At 47.7% G+C, this 23202-nt stretch overlaps 1 protein-coding gene across 2 annotated transcripts in view; it reads right to left on the bottom strand.

The window, feature by feature from the left end:
• The window catches only part of EIF2B3 (eukaryotic translation initiation factor 2B subunit gamma), a 295364-nt gene that overhangs the window by 123829 nt on the left and 148333 nt on the right, over positions 1–23202 (bottom strand). For both annotated transcript variants that reach the window (XM_069232821.1, XM_069232822.1), the window contains exon 6: positions 15981–16070. In XM_069232821.1, the coding sequence (XP_069088922.1) occupies positions 15981–16070 (90 nt within the window). The remainder of the gene's footprint in view (positions 1–15980; positions 16071–23202) is intronic.

The raw sequence follows: 23202 nt of genomic DNA, 5'->3' as shown, positions 1-23202 counted from the left end.
GTTTCAGTTTTGAAACCTGAAAAATCTTACAATTGTCTGTCACAAGTTAGTGACAAGTACGTAGAAAGCGGGGATGGTTGGCAAAATCCCTGCATCTTAGAAGAGAGCAAATATGCTCAAACTTTCCAATTCTGCCGCAAACTCGCTGTTTTATGCTTGCTTTAGGGTAATTAACATTTGCTGAGATTGTGAAAAAACTCGTGTGAAGAGGAAGCACAGGGCCTGGGCCGAAGAAGATGCAAGGATCCCAATGAAGCTGGACCACTGGCAAAGAGTATGTGGGGACCAGGGAAAAGAGATGCGTGACCCAGGGAAGCACCAAATGCAAGTATGTGGGAAGCAGCAGGCATGGAGCCAGTGGAAGGGAAGGAGCTGGTGTGGGGCCGGTGTAAGCACATGGAGTGGGGCCGGTGTAAGCACGTGGAGTAGGGCCGGGGTGAGCACGTGGAGTAGGACCGGGTGAGCACGTGGAGTAGGACCGGGGTGAGCACGTGGAGTAGGACTGGGGTGAGCACGTGGAGTAGGGCCGGGGTAAGCACCTGGAGTAGGGCCGGGGTAAGCACCTGGAGTAGGGCCGGGGTAAGCACCTGGAGTAGGGCCGGGGTGAGCACGTGGAGTAGGGCCGGGGTGAGCACGTGGAGTAGGGCCGGGGTGAGCACGTGGAGTAGGGCCGGGGTGAGCACGTGGAGTAGGGCCGGGGTGAGCACGTGGAGTAGGGCCGGGGTGAGCACGTGGAGTAGGGCCGGGGTGAGCACGTGGAGTAGGGCCGGGGTGAGCACGTGGAGTAGGGCCGGGGTGAGCACGTGGAGTAGGACCGGGGTAAGCACGTGGAGTAGGGCCGGGGTGAGCACGTGGAGTAGGGCCGGGGTGAGCACGTGGAGTAGGGCCGGGGTGAGCACGTGGAGTAGGGCCGGAGTAAGCACGTGGAGTAGGGCCGGGGTGAGCACGTGGAGTAGGGCCGGGGTGAGCACGTGGAGTAGGGCCGGGGTGAGCACGTGGAGTAGGGCCGGGGTGAGCACGTGGAGTAGGGCCGGGGTGAGCACGTGGAGTAGGGCCGGGGTGAGCACGTGGAGTAGGGCCGGGGTGAGCAGGTGGAGTAGGGCCAGGGTAAGCAGGTGGAGTAGGGCCAGGGTAAGCAGGTGGAGTAGGGCCGGGGTAAGCAGGTGGAGTAGGGCCGGGGTGAGCACGTGGAGTAGGGCCGGGGTGAGCACGTGGAGTAGGGCCGGGGTGAGCACGTGGAGTAGGGCCGGGGTGAGCACGTGGAGTAGGGCCGGGGTGAGCATAAGGCGTGGGACAGGGGTAAAGGAGGAGGCAGGGGGCTGGTGGGAAGCAGGAGGAGTTGGGTCGAGTGAAAGCCGGAGGTGCGCACGGGGCCAGGGGGGAAAGCTGGACGCGTGGGAGAAGAGGGAGGTGTAGTAGCTAGTGGATGCGGGTGGTGTAAAAGGTCAACACAAACAAGAGGTGTGGATACTATATACCTGAAGGACTAAAGGACGCAACAGCTATAGGGACAGAAACCGCCAGGAGGTAAAAGGTGTGGATTCAAATGAAGCAGAAAGAGTAGGGCTGAAAGAAGCAGAAAATGGAAGCAAGCGTGTGGCTGGGTGATGTGGGTGTACTGGACACTATAAATGAGTTGCGGAGACAAGAGCTGCTTGGGGAAGTACGATGTATGAAACTCATGGATGTAGCCTAAGTCAAGAACTAGGAGTACAGACAGTATGAAGGGCAAGGGACTGAGATACAAGATACGCAGAAGATCTATGGAGTCCAGGATACAAGTAAAAACATGTGTAATGTGTTATACAGGCAAGCTCACTCTGTGTGGTCATGCAGTCATGTGTGAGGACCCAAAGAGGTATGTGGGACCAACAGGATGCTGGAGCTATAGAGTCTAGGGTTTCAAGGGGCGCACAGGACAGGGACGTAGGAGGTGTGAGTCCCGTGACGTATGGCCCATGGACTCAGGAGGTGCAAAGGGGCCTGGAATGCAGATGGAGGGACTATGGAAGTTCGAAGGAACTTGCGTCACAGGTTCTGCTGTGCCTTGGTCTTAGAAGATATGGAGGAGCTAGGGTCGGATACAGAGGTGTTTAAAAGCCTAGGCCCCAGGTTCTGTGGGACCCAGGCACCAAGGACATGTGAAGGGGATAGGACCCAAATGATGTGGGACCTTTGGGTTGAAATCCATGACTCTAGAAGTGCAGGGTGGTCTAGAATGCTGGCGATATGGGGCTCCTGCTATGAGGCTTGAGGACTCAGAAGATGTAGCGAGGGTGGGGAAGTAGGTAGTGTGAGATTGCTGGTGTGGACTTCAGGAACTCTGAAGGTGCTGATGCAAAGGGGACACAGGCAGTTTAGGTTCAGAGACACCGAAGGTGGGGAGGAGCCTAGGATGCATGTGATGTTGGGCCCTGTGGCTCAAAAAATATAAAGGGGCCAAAGGCGGCCATAGTGTACTGTGTGTTTTGGGTATACTGCATAGGTGAGTAGTAGCCAACAGCAGTATGTGTGGAACTTGGGAGGCAAGGAGAGGGATGCAGGTGACGTGGGGACTGTGCGTACTCAAAGAGGAGGAAGGGTCTAAGATGCTGCTGGTGTGGGACCCAGCATCGGGGAGCCTAAAGTCCACATGAAGGTGGTGTAGGTCTGGAGACTTCGGAGGTGTAAAGAGACCTAGGTCACAGGTGTTGTGGGGCTCAAGAACACAAGAGGCACAGAGGGGCATAAAGTGTGGGTGATGCAGCCCTAGGGACTTGGGAGGCATGAAGGGGCCAAGCGCCCATATGCAAGTTGTGCAGGCCCAGGCACTCCGGAAGTGAGACGAGACCTAGGGCACAGGTGGTGTGGGGCTCAGATACACATGAGGCATGGAGGTACCCAGGGTCACCACAGAATTAGTATAGGTTCAGTGACACCGGAGGCATGGAGGGCAGGTGTTGTGTGTCCAGGCACTAAGAAGGCTAGGAAAAGACTAGCACCCACACCTAAGTGGTATGGGGCACAGGGATTGGGACGGCTTAGAGGGGCCATTAGGACGCAATTGATGTGGGGCCCAAGACGTCGAGAGGTGTAGTGGGGCCCAGGGACCACATGCAGGTTCAGTGGGACCTAGGGACCACATGCAGGTTCAGTGGGACCTAGGGACCACATGCAGGTGTAGTGGGGCCTAGGGAACACATGCAGGTTCAGTGGGACCTAGGGGCTCAGCAATCAGGAAGGCACCTGTAGGACATGTGGGTGAATGGCTGAGTGAAGCATGGTGCGGGGCCATGGGACTCTTTTGCATGGAGGGACCTAATGCCCACATGCAGGTGGTGTAGGCCCAGGATCTCAGGTAGCTTAGAGAGACCGCTAGAGGTGCAGGTGGTGGGGGCCCAAGGACATGGGAGGAGTGGAGCGAACTGTAGGATGCAGGTGTTGTGGGGTGAGTTAAGTATTGTGTGGGCCCAGGGACTCAGGAGGAATGGAGTGTCCTAGGACATACACTAGGTGGTGCGGGCCGAGGGGCCTCTTTGACGCAGGTCATGTGGCGCTGAGAAAAGTATGGTGCGGGGGCCAGGCACTATGAAATCATGAGGAGGCCTAGGGGCCTACATGTGTGAGGGCCCAGTGTCTCAACTGGCTTGGAAGGGCACAAAAGATGCCGTGGGGCCCAAGGATTCCGAAGGTGCGAAAGGGGCCAAGAGGGCCACATGCAGGTGTTGTGCACCCAGGGTCTTGAGTTGCCTGGTGGTGCCAAAAGGACGTAGCTGGCGAGGCCCCTGGACTCGAGGGTCAAGGTGGGGGCCAGGGTTTACACTCAGATGGTTTTGGAGGCATGATGGGCCATGTAGGATGCAGGCGGTGCGAGCCCGCATCTTCGGAAGGTGAAGATGGGCCTGTATGGACCAAACGCAGGTGGCATGGGGCCGAGAGACACCGAAGACGTGTAGGGGATCGTAGGATGCAGGTGGTGTAGTGCGCAGATCGCTTCTTGGCGCCATCTAAAAAGCCTCACTGTTGAAGCATCTCTTGTAGCCACAAGCTCTGAAGTGAAGCATGGCGGCCGCCTTCTCCCAGCCCTGGCTGCCAGCTCCAAATCCGAGGGATGTAAATACAATCTCTGGAGACGGAGAGGAAAATAAATAAACAGCATTCCTACACATGCTTTACCAGGAAAGGGGCCCGTGTCAGCGAGTTCCCTGTTTACACTCCGTGCAGTGAAATGGCCGCTGGAGGCCCAGCTCGTGAGGCGCTGCGTCTCCTGAGGAAACGCCTGCCAAGCCCTTTGTTTAGGTTGAGCGCGCATTTACCACCAACATCTGGGAAGCTCTGCTCTGCGGCAATCAGTTGGAGGTATGTGGCAAGCACGCATGGGGGGTATGCGAAGCGGGGTGCAGCGTGGTTGGTCCAGATGGTGGGCTTCCCGCCTAGCGCGGCGCTTTTCTCTTCATGGCGCACGTGGATGCGCGCTCTCTTGTGAGGTCGGTCCTGCGCCAAGCGGGGTCATCCACTGATGCGTCCTAACGTGGGCCACATTTGGCGGTGATGGCACGCTGAGTGGGCAGCCACGGTGAACTCTGCTGGCCGCACATCTGTCGCTCCAAGTAGAGCAGCACCTTACCAGAGCATCCCCCATATTTTTGTCGAGGGCTCATGTGGAACTGCTGTTCTGGGGGTTCCCCCAGGCAGTTACCGCACAAATACAAGAATATTGTCCAATAATGCCCAGATAAAGGGAGAAGCCACTGAGAGCCCACCGGGGATGTCCTGACAAACATCGCGTCGCCGCGCACACCAGGGCCTACCTTTGCTTGACGAGGGAGAGCTGAGCATCTTGGCACTTGATTACCCGGGCAGGAGGGTCTGGTGGGGGTCCCACCAGGACTTCCGGGTGCTCTTCAGTTGAGAGAGAACGCGCTGGCGCCTCTTAAGGTCGGAAATGATTCCTGTATGTGCAGTAGGACAGGATCTTGTAGAGAGTGAATGGTTCTGTCACGGGAAAAGCTCCCTGAAGACGTGCGAAAGTCTTTCACTAACGCCGTCAAGTGTTTTCACTTAAAAATAAAAACTTTAGAAAACAAACAAACTTCGAAACAAGGCGGGAGTTAATGCATGAACTGAAATGCAGGCGCTAATGCATGAAATAAAATGCGTGTGGCATGACAATTATAGCTTTCTGATTGCAGGGAGCGTGCCTCAGCACAGGAATCTCGGAGTCTACCCCAAAGTACTACTGTGGCCAACACAGGTGCGATGCATTTACTCAACCGAAGCTGCCCCTCTGTTTCTACACAAGTGCAAACCACTGGACTTCCGGGAGAGAAGGCTCTGCATACTGGCCGGTGCTCTCTGGCCAGAGGAAGATTTTTTCGGGGTTTTAAAACCACGAATTAGCATACTGATGACGTCAGTGGAAAATACATCACATGGTATGTGGCTTTCCTGTCTGGGTCACGCTATACAATCCATACATTGGCCTGACAGTGACATGTTTAGAGCCGGGTGCGCTCCGCTACGAGGCACGGGGTGTCGTAGAAGGAGCAGGTGACCACAGACGCGGCCGTTCTGCTGGACATGGTGTCTGTTCTGCTGCGGTGCTCTTCAGGTTCACGCGCCTTCCAAACCAGCCACTGAATGAGTGACACACCTGGCACTGAATATACTAATGGTTACTGCAATGTGTCTATATTAATTGCCTTGTTATGTGTGCAAGTTGATGGATGTTTACAAACATTTTTTATACTATATTGTTTATGGCGCATATAAATTGCATGAACTCCAATACTTTTATAGTATAGTATTTAATATGGTGTACTGGGTATATAAAAAGATGCTCTTATTTGTCACACTGTGCTTCATGTTTCTACTGTGAGAAGTATCTTTAAATGAAAGTGTTTCAACAGGTTTACATCCACAAATTGCACGCACAAAATCTCAACCTGTTGTGTCCCTTAAACTCCTTGTAGTAAATGTGCAGGCCAGTAGAGGTTAGGAAGTTTTTTATTCCAGTAGCATGTCTTCTTGTACAGCAGCAATAACTCCCAGCTTCCTCTTCACTCCCCAGTCTCCAACCTTCTGTCTCAACCTTCCAAATGCCAACCAAGAATGCACATTCCATTCACATTCCATTCTCTCCTTACAAGCATATCTCTACACATCTTTCCCCTTACATATTCTAATAAACAGTAAAACACACATAAGCCCAAGACTATAAACTATATACAATATGCAATTTCCTCAATAAAGCTAAAGATTACCGCATTACACAGACTCCTTCATCGCCTTAATCTTGCACAAATTTCCCACACTCCATTCTTTCCCATCATCCAACTCGACCACCGAATTCAACACTTTTACTACTTTCTGTGGTTTAGAAAACCTGCTCTCACCTTTCTTTACTATACCAAATTTTTTCACTGCCACCCAATCACCTACTTTCACACCAATGTTCTTCACTCTCTTCCTGGTATCATAACTCAACTTGTTTCATTCCTGGAAACCCAAAAAATTTCATTCTTTCACGACCTACCCACACCTGTTTCTTCTCATGCAACCACCAAGGGGATTCTTTTGTCGCCTGTTCTCTTCCCTTAAGAGCAATAAATGGTGACACCCCTGTCACTGAATGAGGTGTTACCCTATGTGCCCACAACATCCTGTTCAACTCTTCCCTCCAATTTAACCCACTGGCTAAAGAAAGTTGAATGTTCTCCATAATAATTCGATTCACCATTACCATTAAACCGTTCGCTTGCAGATGAAATAATGCCACTCTCATGTTTAATTTCCAATCCAGTAAGAAAATCCATCATAGTTACAGACACTAGCTGCACACAATTATCGGTGACCAGGATTTTTGGTACACCCTCCTCCAAAAATACTTCTCTAAGAAACTCTATGACATTGCTAGTTGTGATCTGCTCCACAGTCTTAATCACAAACCATTTACTATGATAATCCACAAGGACTACGAGAAAACGATTCCTCCTACCTAGTTTATCTACTGGACCTATAAAGTCTAAAGCTAACTTCTCCCATGGTCCAGCTGGAAATTGTACGCACCCCAAAGGTGGTTGTCTGACAATTTTAGCTTTGTCACTATTTCCACATGCCAAACATTCATTCACAATCTGCTCCACATCCTTATCCATCCCTGGCCATCAATAAAACTGACGCAATCTCCTCTTAGTCAAACTTCTCCCTAGGTGCCCTTCATGCACAATCCTGATCAACCTCATTCTCAACTTCTTAGGAGGAACAACATTCTCACGTCTTAACACCTTCACCCCTTGAATACTCAACTCATCCTTTACTTCTAAATACTGTTTCAAACTTTCATGTAAGTCACCTCTTTCTTGACCCAAACTACTTACGTACTCCTTATTCGCCACTATAGCATCCTCCCATTCCTCCTGTCCTAAAGGCAGTTCCCCGTCTATTGAGAACGTCTGCAATTCCGTCTCACACATCAGTGAGATCTCCTCCGGATATTCATCAGTGGGCATGCTTGACAGACTATCAGCCACTATATTCCTCTTACCTCTTACAAATTCTACAACAAAATTGAAGTCCATGACAGTAATCAACCCTCTGGAAATACGAAGTGTCATACTCCCCTCTAAACCCCGACCACAATTGAAAACCTGCAGTAACGGTTTATGGTCCATACGAAGCACAAGAGGCAATCCCCACAAATAATACTTATAGTGATTAATACCCCAACAACAAGCCAATGCTTCTTTCTCAATGGCTGAGTATGATCGCTCCCGCTCCTTGCAATCGTCGGGATGCAAACCCAATGATTCTCTCCTCATTATCCACCATCTGTATGAGAACCGCACCCAGCCCCACACTACTAGCATCAGCATCAGCATCAGTCATTACAATTGTTTTCCTATTAACATCGAAATGTCCCAATGTGGGAGCACTGGCAATAGAACTCTTAATTTTAGTAAACGCCATTTCACATTCAGCTTTCCATTCAAACACTGCCCCTTTTATTTTAACAATACTCTCATTGGCGCAACAACATCTGTAAAATTATGTACAAATTTTGATCAGTACTCTGCCAAGCCCAGAAAAGATCTTAGTTGCTCATTAGTGCCCGTTCAATCCAGTAATACACAGATTTCAACTAACTCACGGTTACCAGGTTTCTTTGTTTTCCTTCTTTCATTTCTCCTTTTTTTTCCCTTCCTTCTTCTTACTGTTTACTGACTCATCCAGGATTTGGGAGTTATTAAAATCTTCTCTATCCCCCTGCGGAGAGTCCATCGTCGCCAATTATGTAGTAAATGCGCAGGCCAGTAGAGGTTAGGAAGTATTTTATTCCAGTAACATGTCTTCTTGTACTGCAACAATAACTCCCAGCTTCCTCTTCACTCCCCAGTCTCCAACCTTCTGTCCCAACCTTCCAAATGCCAACCTAGAATGCACATTCCATTCACATTCCATTCTCTCCTTACAAGCCTATCGCTACACACCTGCATGAAAAACTGACCTTCCACTTATTTTTTTTAAACCCACCTCTGCTTCTTTCTACTTACCTTCTGTCTTCCTCATCTGTGTTCAAATTACTCTAAAAATCTCATAACTATCTGCCTTAAAGCTCCTTTGAAACCATAGAAATATTAATTCCAGCTAGTAATTGTGCCTCATGTACCCCCTCTAATAATCACATCAAATGAAACAAGCCCCCAAACTAACTCCAATAACCAAATGACTGACAACTAACTAGGTCGGCTGTGAGTAGAGTACTACTCACCATAAGGCTCTTTGACGCATCATCAGGCGTAGTAAGCGCTATACAAGTAATATATATAACATTACAGACAAGCATTTGCAATGCAATAGGTCTTGCATTTTCTTGAGTTAGAGCTATTGGCATTGTAAATTCATAACTAGACTTTTCTGCCACATAAATTGGTCAACCCTGCCTCATAATTTCGTCTTTTCCTCTCATATAATTCTAGTGGCCCAGCATTTAACTAAAACCCTTCCATTTACCTTCTTCCTCTATCTTAAAACATATACAATTATCGTATAAACCTTTATCAGAAATAGACTTTTGGCCTTAGAGTGTAATGCTCAAAACGTCATAACAAAAATATAATTTGGGACGGATTGGAGGGGGAAAGGAAAGATGGAGTCAGATGTAAAGATGGAGAGGACAAGTGGCGTAGTAACAGTGTCATGGGCTCTAGAGTAAGAAAGGAAAATCGCTGACCTCAATTTCGGTAGGAAAATACAGCAGTAATTAGAGGTGAGTGAGGTCCAGACGTCTATGGGCCCCAGTGCCACTGCACCTGGTTGCTCCATTGATAACTAGGCCTCCGGTGAGAAAGCGGATTGGGCAGAAAAAGACAAAAGGAAGAAAGAGAAGGGGTTGCAAAGAAATAAAAGAAAGAAGGGGAAGGAAGAATGAGAAAATGAAAATACAACCACAAGAAGAAATAGAGCAAACATGAGACACAAAATAAAAAAGGGAAGGAAGACAGCGAACAAAATATAAAAAGGAAAAATAATGAAAGAAGTGTGAAAAGAAAGAGAAAAATTTACATTACAGAAAAAAAGAGATGGTGAGAGAAACAAGCAGCAAAAGAACCAGGGCTTGTATGTACTGACACATTTTCCACAGACACAGAATGGAAAACCACTTTGATACTTTGGGTCCAGACAAGTAACTTGTGGCTTCCACATAGAGACGGGGAAAAGAGGGATTTATAGTAAAACGTGAATTGACAGATAAAGATAAGAAAAACACCAGAGAAAGGAAGGAAGAAAGATCTAAAAATACACATACATGCATACTGAGTCAAAGGAAAGAGCAAACAAAAAGGACAAAGAAAGTATAAAGGGAAGAAAAAAAACAGTGAAAGAATGAATGCCTGAGGAAGAAAACAGGAAAAGAAATAACCACAAACACACAGATCTGGTTTCACGGTTCTTTTAAATATTCAGTCTTATTATATCAAAATTACATGAAACAAACAAAAAAGGGCTGCTTCTGAGACATGAACAACGTGACTAAATGAATAATGGTAAAAACAGAATGAATTCTCAAGGTTGTTATAACAGAATCATATATATATATTTTTTAAAATGCTCGTCTTCTCTAGACAATCCCCGAAGTCCTGAAGTGATAGTGAGTGGGTAGAGATTCACCAGTTGACGATTCGGTTGTCCTTTCCCAGTCCTTCTTTGTTTATTGTTATTCTGATATAACAAGATTGAATATATGAAAGAAATGTGAAACCAAGATTGATTATCCAAAAGAAACGTGAAACCAGACCCATGTGTTTGTAGTTATTGAGTTGTGTAAAGGAATTGAGAGAGAGATATATTTCTTCCAGTGTTAATGAAAAAAAATGAACATATAAAATTTATTCTTTTTTCTCCCCCGCAGAACCTATTGTTCTTATATACTGTTACATACCCAGGTTCTGGGGGACACAGGGTTACCTCATGGTTGATTAATAACTATAGACTGGAACCAGATAGAGATATGCTGCTTACATACAAATGAACTGTAATTTAAAATCCATTGTAATGGTGAAGTTGGATTTTAAGTCACAATTCTGAAAATGTCACTTTTAGAAAGTTAGCATTTTCTTGTCCCATACGTGCCTTCCGCCAGTGTCCTGGGTCATACGACTGTGAATGGCTGTGCTGTTGGGGTTTGTGAGATACTTGCAGACAGTGAGACAAAAGGGGCTTAGGTGTGTACCGGATGAGTCATCCTGACAAGATGTCTGGAAGGGACTGGACCCAGCCGCATTTACACTTCAAAGGACTTGCCTACAGCACACACAAATGAAGTGTACACTAGGCCTGCCCTGCCTTTTGCCACCCAAACAGTTTAGAGCCTTGACTACAGAAAGGGGAAGAACTTTCCAGAACCAGTGTTAGTGGCAGGACAGGGAGTCCCCCGACACAAAGACTGGCACAAGGTATAAATAATAAGTAGAGGTGCCTTCCAGGTCCTGGACCCTTGGCTGACCTCAGTGGAAGCTCCTCCAATAAAAAAAGGTGAAAATCCTGAGGCTTGGGCTTCTCACAACCACAAACTGGCTTGTTTGACCCAAAACTCTGCCGCTCGCGATGACCGCAGACACAAAACTAAGTTAAGACCTGATCTTCAAGCTGACAGCAACAGTCCGTAAAAACCTGCAACACAAGACCTTCACTTGGCACTACAGCAACAACAGTCTGCAACAACCACCAACACGAAGGCCCAGCGATGACCAGATCTTCACGCTGCAGCAATGACCATCCGCAATGATGGACCTGCTCTTCGCGCCCAAAGCCTCCTTCTGGAGGCCTCCTCCAATGCATATGGAGCGCTTCGCACCAGACTTGCGACTTCTGCTGGACTATCCTGGACCCTGTATCTGAACCACGTTCCATTACAGTTGGCCTGAATTTGTGACTTTCCCCTGGTCTAGTGCGACCAGATGACTGTGAGCGGAGCTTTCTGCTATCTTCACTAAACACTTTAAAAGGTGATACCTCTGGTTCTCCTGATTGTATTTTTGTCCTTCTGGTATCATTTTATTTGTTAAGTTTTCTCTATTTTTCCAAATTTGTTTGGGATTTTGGTTGTGTTTTCACTTTACTGCTGTTTGTGTGCTGCATAAATACTTTACACATCGCCTTTAAGTTAAGCCTTGCTGCTTTTGTGCCAAGCTACCAGAGGGTTAAGCACAGGTTAATTTAGTGACTCTCTTGGTTGACCCTGACAAGAACTGTGGTTGTTTCCTGAGAAGGGCTTCCACCCCTCTCAACAGCACCAGCGTCAGGATACCCTCACAGGTGACAAGATGCGCTCTACTGAACGACTGATCAACAAATAAACAAATCTTTTACATCCGTGAGGAACAAATAGATCTTCCTCACAGTGTTGGTCACTGGAGGACTGTAACACAGTCCACAATGCAGGCCCAAAATAGTCACATATTGTAGGAGGCTGGACTGGCTTGTAGTGAGTACCAAGGGGTACTTGCACCTTGCACCAGGCCCAGTTATCCCTTATTAGTGTATAGGGTGTCTAGCAGCTTAGGCTGATAGATAATGGTAGCTTAGCAGAGCAGCTTAGGCTGAACTAGGAGACGTGTGAAGCTACTACAGTACCACTTAGTGTCATATGCACAATATCATAAGAAAACACAATACACAGTTATACTAAAAATAAAGGTACTTTATTTTTATGACAATATGCCAAAGTATCTTAGAGTGTACCCTCAGTGAGAGGATAGGAAATATACACAAGATATATATACACCATAGCAAAAATATGCAGTATAGTCTTAGAAAACAGTGCAAACAATGTATAGTTACAATAGGATGCAATGGGGAAACATAGGGATAGGGGCAACACAAACCATATACTCCAAAAGTGGAATGCGAACCACGAATGGACCCCAAACCTATGTGACCTTGTAGAGGGTCGCTGGGACTATTAGAAAATAGTGAGAGTTAGAAAAATAACCCTCCCCAAGACCCTGAAAAGTGAGTGCAAAGTGCACTAAAGTTCCCCTAAGGACAAAGAAGTCGTGTTAGAGGAATAATGCAGGAAAGACACAAACCAACAATGCAACAACTGTGGATTTCCAATCTAGGGTACCTGTGGAACAAGGGGACCAAGTCCAAAAGTCACAAGCAAGTCGGAGATGGGCAAATGCCCAGGAAATGCCAGCTGCGGGTGCAAAGAAGCTTCTACTGGACAGAAGAAGCTGAGGTTTCTGCAGGAACGAAAAGGGCTAGAGACTTCCCCTTTGGTGGACGGATCCCTCTCGCCGTGGAGAGTCGTGCAGAAGTGTTTTCCCGCCGAAAGAACGCCAACAAGCCTTGCTAGCTGCAAATCGTGCGGTTAGCGTTTTTGGACGCTGCTGTGGCCCTGGAGGGACCAGGAGGTCGCAAATTGGACCAGGAGAGAGAGGGGACGTCGAGCAAGACAAGGAGCCCTCTCAGCAGCAAGTAGCACCCGGAGAAGTGCCAGAAACAGGCACTACGAGGATGCGTGAAACGGTGCTCACCCGAAGTCGCACAAAGGAGTCCCACGTCGCCGGAGACCAACTTAGAAAGTCGTGCAATGCAGGTTAGAGTGCCGTGGACCCAGGCTTGGCTGTGCACAAAGGATTTCCGCCGGAAGTGCACAGGGGCCGGAGTAGCTGCAAAAGTCGCGGTTCCCAGCAATGCAGCCCAGCGAGGTGAGGCAAGGACTTGCCTCCACCAAACTTGGACTGAAGAGTCACTGGACTGTGGGGGTCACTTGGACAGAGTCGCTGGATTCGAGGGACCTCGCTCGTCGTGCTGAGAGGAGACCCAAGGGGCCGGTAATGCAGCTTTTTGGTGCCTGCGGTTGCAGGGGGAAGATTCCGTCGACCCACAGGAGATTTCTTCGGAGCTTCTGGTGCAGAGAGGAGGCAGACTACCCCCACAGCATGCACAAGCAGGAAAACAGTTGAGAAGGCGGCAGGATCAGCGTTACAGAGTTGCAGTAGTCGTCTTTGCTACTATGTTGCAGGTTTGCAGGCTTCCAGCGCGGTCAGCAGTCGATTCCTTGGCAGAAGGTGAAGAGAGAGATGCAGAGGAACTCGGATGAGCTCTTGCATTCGTTATCTAAAGTTTCCCCAGAGACAGAGACCCTAAATAGCCAGAAAAGAGGGTTTGGCTACCTAGGAGAGAGGATAGGCTAGCAACACCTGAAGGAGCCTATCACAAGGAGTCTCTGACGTCACCTGGTGGCACTGGCCACTCAGAGCAGTCCAGTGTGCCAGCAGCACCTCTGTTTCCAAGATGGCAGAGGTCTGGAGCACACTGGAGGAGCTCTGGACACCTCCCAGGGGAGGTGCAGGTCAGGGGAGTGGTCACTCCCCTTTCCTTTGTCCAGTTTCGCGCCAGAGCAGGGGCTAAGGGGTCCCTGAACCGGTGTAGACTGGCTTATGCAGAATTGGGCACCTCTGTGCCCAACAAAGCATTTCCAGAGGCTGGGGGAGGCTACTCCTCCCCTGCCTTCACACCATTTTCCAAAGGGAGAGGGTGTAACACCCTCTCTCAGAGGAAGTCCTTTGTTCTGCCATCCTGGGCCAGGCCTGGCTGGACCCCAGGAGGGCAGATGCCTGTCTGAGGGGTTGGCAGCAGCAGCAGCTGCAGTGAAACCCCAGGAAGAGCAGTTTGGCAGTACCAGGGTCTGTGCTACAGACCACTGGGATCATGGGATTGTGCCAACTATGCCAGGATGGCATAGAGGGGGCAATTCCATGACCATAGACATGTTACATGGCCATATTCGGAGTTACCATTGTGAAGCTACATATAGGTAGTGACCTATATGTAGTGCACGCGTGTAATTGTGTCCCCGCACTCACAAAGTTCAGGGAATTGGCTCTGAACAATGTGGGGGCACCTTGGCTAGTGCCAGGGTGCCTTCACACTAAGTAACTTTGCACCTAACCTTTACCAGGTAAAGGTTAGACATATAGGTGACTTATAAGTTACTTAAGTGCAGTGTAAAATGGCTGTGAAATAACGTGGACGTTATTTCACTCAGGCTGCAGTGGCAGGCCTGTGAAAGAATTGTCAGAGCTCCCTATGGGTGGCAAAAGAAATGCTGCAGCCCATAGGGATCTCCTGGAACCCCAATACCCTGGGTACCTCAGTACCATATACTAGGGAATTATAAGGGTGTTCCAGTAAGCCAATGTAAATTGGTAAAAATGGTCACTAGCCTGTTAGTGACAATTTGGATAGAAATGAGAGAGCATAACCACTGAGGTTCTGGTTAGCAGAGCCTCAGTGAGACAGTTAGTCACTACACAGGTAACACATTCAGGCACACTTATGAGCACTGGGGCCCTGGGTTACCAGGGTCCCAGTGACACATACAACTAAAACAACATATATACAGTGAAAAATGGGGGTAACATGCCAGGCAAGATGGTACTTTCCTACACATATCCTGAACTGCTTATTGCTATATTGATAAAACTGATGTTTATAACATGGTGCATCAGCTAAATTCTTCTAACATGACTTTGCAATGGCAATTTTATAAAGTAGGAATGTAATGTATTTTATCCAACCAGTTCTGTTTCCCCTTCGCTCTTTCCCTAAACCTACTACCTCTTCAGGATCCATAAGATCTAAGGGTGCCCAACCTCTGGACATAATCAGCATAGAAAATCGGATTAAGAACTTAAAAGAAAACTACAAACAATAAAGGGATCTGCAGAACTCCCAGCATACCACAAATTACTAAAAAGCTTATTTGTCTCTGACACTTTCCCATCCATCACAACGCGAAGCGCTGCGTCCCTTTACACGGATAACCGCACCTCGGCGATGACCACGCACAACATGGAAACACTTACCAAATAAGCTTGAAGAGAAAACGAACACTTACTACCACAAACCCAGGAAGTGTAGCTTGCTACACTTGCTGATAATCGATTCAGCACCCTACACAAGGGTAGTAAGAGTTATACAAGTACCTTAATACAAATCAATTTATGAGGATGGTCAATGCTGTAGCTTTGGGAAGGTAACTCTTTTCCACTGACCTTTTAGAAGATCAAATGGGTCATGAAATGCTGTTTGGGCTGAAGTATCCAGTTTGGGGGGGGTGGAGCCAAGACTAATGCGCATGTGGTAAGTCTCCTTCTGTAATTGCACAGACAACCTAAAAACGAAGGACTGGAATGATTCCTAGAATTAACATCAGTCGCTGAGATTAATTATTTAATTCCCCATTTATCCTTTCTTTTATAGATAGTGATACTGAGGAGGGAGAGGAGATCTAAGTGTCGAGGAGACACCAAGTTTGGGTTGCTTTACTATACAATTCTTAGTCATCATCTACAGTTTTTATAGCACCTTCAAACAGGTGGTGTAAATATACATGCACCATCAAAATGTAACCAGTGTAGGAAGCCCGTCCCACTAGGAGGCACAGAGCTAGTGCCATTCCTTGACCTCCAGCCTGTTCTCCAACTCACCCGTTCTCCACCAGGAAGTCCACCACGTATTTCTTAAGGCAGTACAGGTGGGCGTCCACCAGGTCAGTCCGAATGTGGATCCTGGGATGCCTACAAGGATGGGAAATACAAAGAATTAAGTGGGTGACATTAGAGGCTCAACCAATGCTCCTACAGCTGGCACACCCATTGACGTAGGTGTGGTGGATTCAGTCCCAGATTCCTGAAAATTAGAAGGTCAGTAATGAAGCAGTGGACATTCCCAGAAACAACCTCTGAAATACATTAACCTCTTGGGGCAGCCGGTAAGGAGGGCATCACAACTGAAGTTTTGTCTTTATTTACCCCAGAAAATGAAAGCAAAACCCTTCAAATGAGGGTGCCTAATTTAAAGGCGTCATTCTGTAGGTCAGCCACACTTTATCAAACAAAGGGAAGTTATGAATCCACATTACTGTTGATACGCGGGGTAAAAGAGAACTGTAGTGTTTTGTGACGTTGGAGGACTCCTTTAAGTTAAGAAGTCTAATCAGGATCACTATCAAGGCTCGCCTTTTTCCTGATGAGTGATGATTGCTGGCACTGGGAACGACCCTAAGGGAAGCGTTAGGTCAGTATGGTACTGTGTCTACTTACCATCAGTCCCATCCACCATCTGTCTGATACCACCCACACGGACACAGGCCCAATTACCATTTGTGTTGCTGTGTACAGTGTTTCTTGTTGATATGTTACTGCTGTTCACTGGATTATTCAATGGAACAAATCAGTCAGTGAGATGCCTACCTTCCCAGGAGGTGGGACCCGCTCTCTCGCCCCTAACCCACCCAGCGAATGCTGTGTTTGCCTCCCAAATGTCTCCAGATGTCTAGCACTAGGTGATTTCATGATGAGGCAAAATCTAGCACTAGGTGATTTCATGATGAGGCAAGGACTTCCCTAAACCACGTGACATAGTGCCACAACCCTCCCCCAGCAGGGGATTCATCTGCAGCCTGTAGGGGAAATCTGGTGCAGATGCTAGTGCCAACCCCTGCGGCCTCTGGGACGTGACGTGGTTGGCCCAAGACGCAAGTGCATCTGACCTACTAAAGCTGAACTCACCTGAACGTGGTGGAAGAACTCGGGGCACCATATTTCAGGATCACACAGGTAGTTAATTCTGCTACATAACCAGTGAGCCACCAGTGTCCCCTGTCAGGGACTGGTATTTTATGCAGTTTCTTAATCTCTTGTATATCACAATATAGACCTGAATATATCCGCTTACAGCTGTACGGTGACCATACATAGATGCCGAAATATGCTCAGGTTAAGTGTAGACTGCCTTTCATTAACTGTGCCATGGCGAGATTAGGGTCTCGCTACAGCTGTAGGCCGATATTTCAACCGCGAAACCATGGTACAATAGTGCTGAGTACTGAACATTGATTCTTTGCGAACAGCATGGCGATTAAGAGACCAATCATTTAGTAAGATTGAAAATGTTGGTTTGCATATGGTTCGATCAAGTCCATTTTTTCAAACGGCCATGAATTCATTTTTTTCATACGTTTAATTTAAATTTTAAGTTACTTCCTCTACACTCAACTCTAACTGTAACGAGAATCCTATCACTCGCCATAATCCTAACTACATCTAATCTGACCTTTTTCCTACTCACAACACTAACCCTAATTTTCACTCAATGATAAACCACTCACATAAGCGTAAAACTAAGCCATAACTGATTAGATTTTTCCAAACAAACCCCACTTCCCTCGTTAGTTTTTTTCACTAAGTCCTCTTAAAAATCATTATATTTGAACAAAATAGAATTCTAGCCAAATTAATGTATGTGTGCCGTTGATTTTGTTTAAGTGCATCTTTGATTTTGAGTGCGCCTTTGATTTTAAGCATGCTTTTGATTTAGAGTGTGCTTTAGATTTTGAGTGTGCTTTGGATTTTGAGCGTGCTTTGGATTTTGAGCGTGCTGTGGATATTGAATGAACCTTTGTTTTTGAGTGTGCTGTGCTTTATATTCTGACTGTGCTTTATATTATGAGTGTGCCTTTGATTTTGAGTGTGTTTTGGATTTTGAGTGCACTTTGGATTTTGAGTGAGCTTTGGATTTTGAGAGTGCTTTGGATATTGAATGTACCTTTGGTTTTGAGTGTACCTTTGATTTTGAGTGTGCCGTACATTGGATTTTGAGTGTGCTTTATATTTTGAGTGTACCTTTGATTTTGTGCGCGCCTTTGATTTTGAGTGTGCCTCAGATTTTGAGTGCACTTCGGATTTTGAGTGCAACTTTGAGTGCGCTTTGTATTTTGAGTGTGTCTTTGATTTTGAGTACCATTTGGGTTTTGAGCGTGCCTTTGATTTGGAGGGGGATTTTGAGTGTGCTTTGGGGTTTGAGTGTGCTTTGGATTTTGAGTATGACTTTGATTTTGAGTGTGCCTTGGATTTTGAATTTACCTTTGATTTTGAGTGCACTTTAGATTTTGAATATGCCTTGGATTTTGTGTGTGCATTTGATTTTGATCCTGCTTTGGATTTTTGTGTGACTTTGATTTTTAAAATGCTTTGGATTTTGAGTGCACCTTTGATTTTGAGTGTGCTTTAGATTTTGTGTGTGCTTTAGATTTTGAATGCACTTTAGATTTTGAATATGCCTTGGATTTTCAGTGTACCTTCGATTTTGAGTGTGCTTTGGATTTTGAGTGCGCGTTGGACTTACTGTGTGTCTTTGATTTTGAGTAGGCTTCTGATCTGGCATAGTTTGTAGACTTCACTGCTTTTAGTTCTTTGACCATGAATATTTTTGTTGCGCTTATTGATAAGGTGTAGCCCTTTTTTGCTACTTTGTGCATTTAGCTTAAACAGAGTGTGCCAATTGCAAACAAACACTCAAGGCCCCTTCACCTGCTACACCTGTCATTTCTCCTGCTCCTCATCCCTCACACCACACCAACCACAGCGACCCCCCCCAACAACATAACACCCCCAACGCAATACACACCTGCTCTGCCCCCACCCCCACCGCACACCAGTCCACAACCAGAACACACCCCGCAACAACACCCTCATGCACCACACCAACACCACCCACCACAACCACCTCAACTGCCTGCTCCTCAATACCCGCTCCCCTCACAAACATGCCATAGAACTCTGGGACCTCATCACATCACACTCACCTGACATCGCCTTCCTCACGGAAACCTGGACCAACCCCTCCTCATAACCCGACATAGCCATCGCCACCCCCAAGGGATACAAACTCCAACGCAAAGACCGCCTCAACAGGCTAGGTGGTGGCTTCGCCATCCTACACAGGGACACCATCAAAGTCACCACCAGCTCCCAAGACACTATCAACAGCACAGAACACATGCACTTCCTAATCCACATTAACAACAACTCCATCCTCAGAGGTACACTAATCTACAGACCACCAGGACCACGCCCCGCCTTCTGCGACACCATCGCCAACACCATCAGCTCGCACGCCCTCACCTCCACAGACTACATCCTCCTCAGTGATTTCAACTTTCACTTGGAGAACCTTCAAGACCACAACTCAACCTCCCTCATAGACAACCTCACCAACCTTGGACTCAAACAACAGGTCACCGCACCCACCCACTCAGCAGGACACACGCTCAACGCAATTTTCACCTAAAGCCAAAACATAACCTCCACCCACACCACCGAACTCCACTGGGCTGACCACCACTGCGTCCACTTCTCCTTCACCAAACCCCCCACCACCATCAACACACCACACCCTACCGCATGTGGGACAAGATCCCCACAGAACGCCTGAACTCCCAACTGGCTCACAACCTCCCCCCCACACAAACGACCCCAACGCAGGAGCACACAACCTCTCTAAATGGATCACTACCTGCGCAGACACACTAGCCCCCCTCAGAAAACACATCGCAACCCGCAACATCAAGAACGCCCCATGGTGCACCCCCGAACTCCAAGACTCCAAGCGCAAATGCCGCCAAGCGGAGAAAATATGGCGACAAGAACCCTTTACAACCAACTTCTCCACCCTCAAAACTACCATTCGCACCCATCACCAACTCATATGCACCACCAAAAGAGATCACTACAAGACACGCCTTGACAAAACTCCCAAAACAGCAAAGAACTCTTCACCATCATTAAAGAGCTAGCCAAACCCAAAGCCAGCATCATAGACCCCCCCCCCACACACACACAGCCCCTATGTGACGCCCTCTCCAATCACTTCCACCACAAAATCCTGGACATCCACAACAGCTTCATACCACACACACCCACCACACACACCCCTCACTCACCCAACTCAACCCCCACTCATGACCTACCCACCACACTTACCACCTGGGCCCCCACCACACACGAAGAAACCGAAAAAAACATGAATTCCATCCACTCCGGATCCCCCTCCGACCCCTGTCCTCATTGCATCTACAACAAAGCAAGCCCAATCATCGCCCCCATACTCTGCGACATAATCAACTCCTCTTTTGACTCCGCCACCTACCCAGGCCCCTGGAAGCACGCAGAAATCACTGCTCTCCAAAAAAAAAAAACAAAGCCGACCCGGAGGTCCTCTCCAACTATCGTCCCATCGCCCTCCCCCGCCAAGATTGCTGAGAAACTAGTCAACGCCTGCCTATCCAACTTTCTCAAAGAAAACAACACTCTTGACCCCTCACAATCCGGGTTCTGTAAGAACCACAGCACGGAAACCGCCCTCATCGCATGCACTGACGACATCAGGACCAAAGTCGACAAAGGCGAGACCGTCGCACTCATCCTCCTAGACCTCTCCGCAGCCTTTGACACTGTCTGTCACCACAGACTCTGCACACGCCTCCACAGCACAGGAATTCGCCACAAAGCCTTAGACTGGCTCACCTCCTTCCTCACCGACCGAACCCAAAGAGTCCGCCTTCCACCTTTCCACTCCACCGCTACCAAAATCATCTGCGGAGTCCCCCAAGGGTCCTCCCTCAGCCCCACACTCTTCAACATTTACATGATCCCCCTAGCCAACATCCTCCAACCACACGGAATCACTATCCTCTCCTACGCAGACAACACCCAACTCATCCTCTCCCTCACCGCAACCCCACCACCGCCAAAACCAACCTACACGCTGCTCTCCTCGACACCGCCAACTGGATGACAACTAACCACCTCAAGCTTAACTCCAACAAAACTGAGATCATCATCTTCGGCCCCAACAAAACCATATGGGACGATTCCTGGTGGCCCACCACCCTAGGCCCGCACCCACCCCCGCAAACCACGCACGCAACCTCAGCATCATCCTGGACCCCTCCCTCTCCATGACACAGCAAATCAATGCACTAACCTCCTCCTGCTTCCACACACTCCGCACTCTGAAAAAATTCTTCAAATGGATTCCCACAGAGACCAGGAAGACAGTCACCCATGCACTCATTAGCAGCAGACTAGACTACGGTAACGCCCTCTATGCCGGCACCACACTCAAACTCAAACGCAAACTCCAGAGAATCCAGAACACAGCAGCACGCCTCGTCCTTGGCCTCCCCCTCCACAAACACATCTCACCACACCTCAAATCCCTTCACTGGCTCCCCATAGACAAGAGAATCACTTTTAAGATCCTCATCCACGCACACAAATCCCTCCACAACACCAGCCCGACCTACCTCAACGAAAGAGTGAACTTCCACACTCCCACCCGCAACCTCCGATCAGCCGACCTCACACTAGCTACAGTTCCCCGCATCCAACGAACCACCACAGGAGGCAGGGCCTTCTCTTACCTCGCCCCCATAACCTGGAACTCCCTCCCCACCACCCTCCGCAAAACCAAAGACCTCCTACTCTTCAGAAAAAAACCTCAAGACATGGCTGTTCGAACAGTAACTCCCCCCCTCACCCCACCCCCCACAAGCACCTTGAGACCCTCACGGGTGAGTAGTGCGCTCTATACTTTTTTTTGATTGATTGAATCCTGTGTGTACACCGTGCTTGCTACATTTTCCACAATGGATGAACAACTAACACCCATGAAGGAAAGACATGCCAAATTAATGCACCAGAGTAGAAAAAAGCATGGTTGGGCAGCACCAAAATATCTCTTATAGCATTTCTTCAGATGCAGAAAAGCAATTTTAGTGAAAACTGGGAGTAAAAGGTATTCAGGGCAAGATGTGCCCAATTCGCAAAAATGCTTTTTCAAATGTACAAAATGTGATTCTGTAACCTGTTACTGAATTGCAATCTGCATTTGCAATTCAGAATTTGGAAGGGGCGTGTTAGGGAGGGTCCTTTACAAATCCTGAATCAGTATGGTATGTATTATTGGCGTCCAAATTCTGTTTGTAAAATGGTAATACTTTACCACCAGTTTAAAAGTGGTTGCAACCCATTTGCAAATGGGAAGGGGTCCCCTCAAGACACCTTCTCCTTTGAGAATGTTAAAAAAAAAATTGTGGTGCAAGGAAATGTAAATGTTTAATTTTCTTTTTTAAACGCATTCCATTTTCCTTTCCGTTTAGGAAAATGGGTTGCATAAGAAAAAATCCTTTATCTAAAGCACTCACAGACGTGGTGGTCTGCTGACCCAATGAGGCCACCATCCTTGTGAAGGACGCAACTCCTAATGGGTTGGGAATTGTGATCTACCTCCATTACTATTCATGAGGAGGGTGGACTTGCTACCTGCAGGAATCGCTACTTGGGAATACACACAATTCATACAATAGGAATACAGATGTCCTAATTGCGATTCAGAGATAACTGCAATTTAGAAATCGGTATTCCTTATGTTTGTACATCTGCCTCTTCGAGTGCTGCAAAAGTAAGCATTTTCACTCACTAGACAAAACACAAAGTCAGATGTACAAAGCATTTTTGTGGGCATAAAAGGCCTCATTTGCAGAATCGGGCCTGTGTGGCCGCAGAAATGCTTTTTCAAATGCACAAAAGGCAAAATGTGATATGAAAACTTGTTACCAATTTGCATTTGTGATTCGATATTTAGAAGGGGCACATTCAGGGCACTCCTTCCAAGTACCAAATCCACATAACAAAGGCCCCTGCAGCCCCCGTGGTGTGTGTGTGTGTGTGTGTGTGTGTGGGGGGGGTCTAGTGGCAGTTTTGACTCATCTAAGGTAGCGCAGATGGTTAATATGCCTGCTGCTAAGAACATATATCATGCAAAGAACAGTATTTTATGTGCTTAGCACAGTGGATTACTACTTTT

This window comes from Pleurodeles waltl, chromosome 4_2 (assembly GCF_031143425.1).
Source record: "Pleurodeles waltl isolate 20211129_DDA chromosome 4_2, aPleWal1.hap1.20221129, whole genome shotgun sequence".
Taxonomy (NCBI): domain Eukaryota; kingdom Metazoa; phylum Chordata; class Amphibia; order Caudata; family Salamandridae; genus Pleurodeles; species Pleurodeles waltl.
The sequence above is the reverse complement of the archived record's forward strand: the minus strand, read 5'-3'. Positions and strand labels throughout refer to the sequence as shown.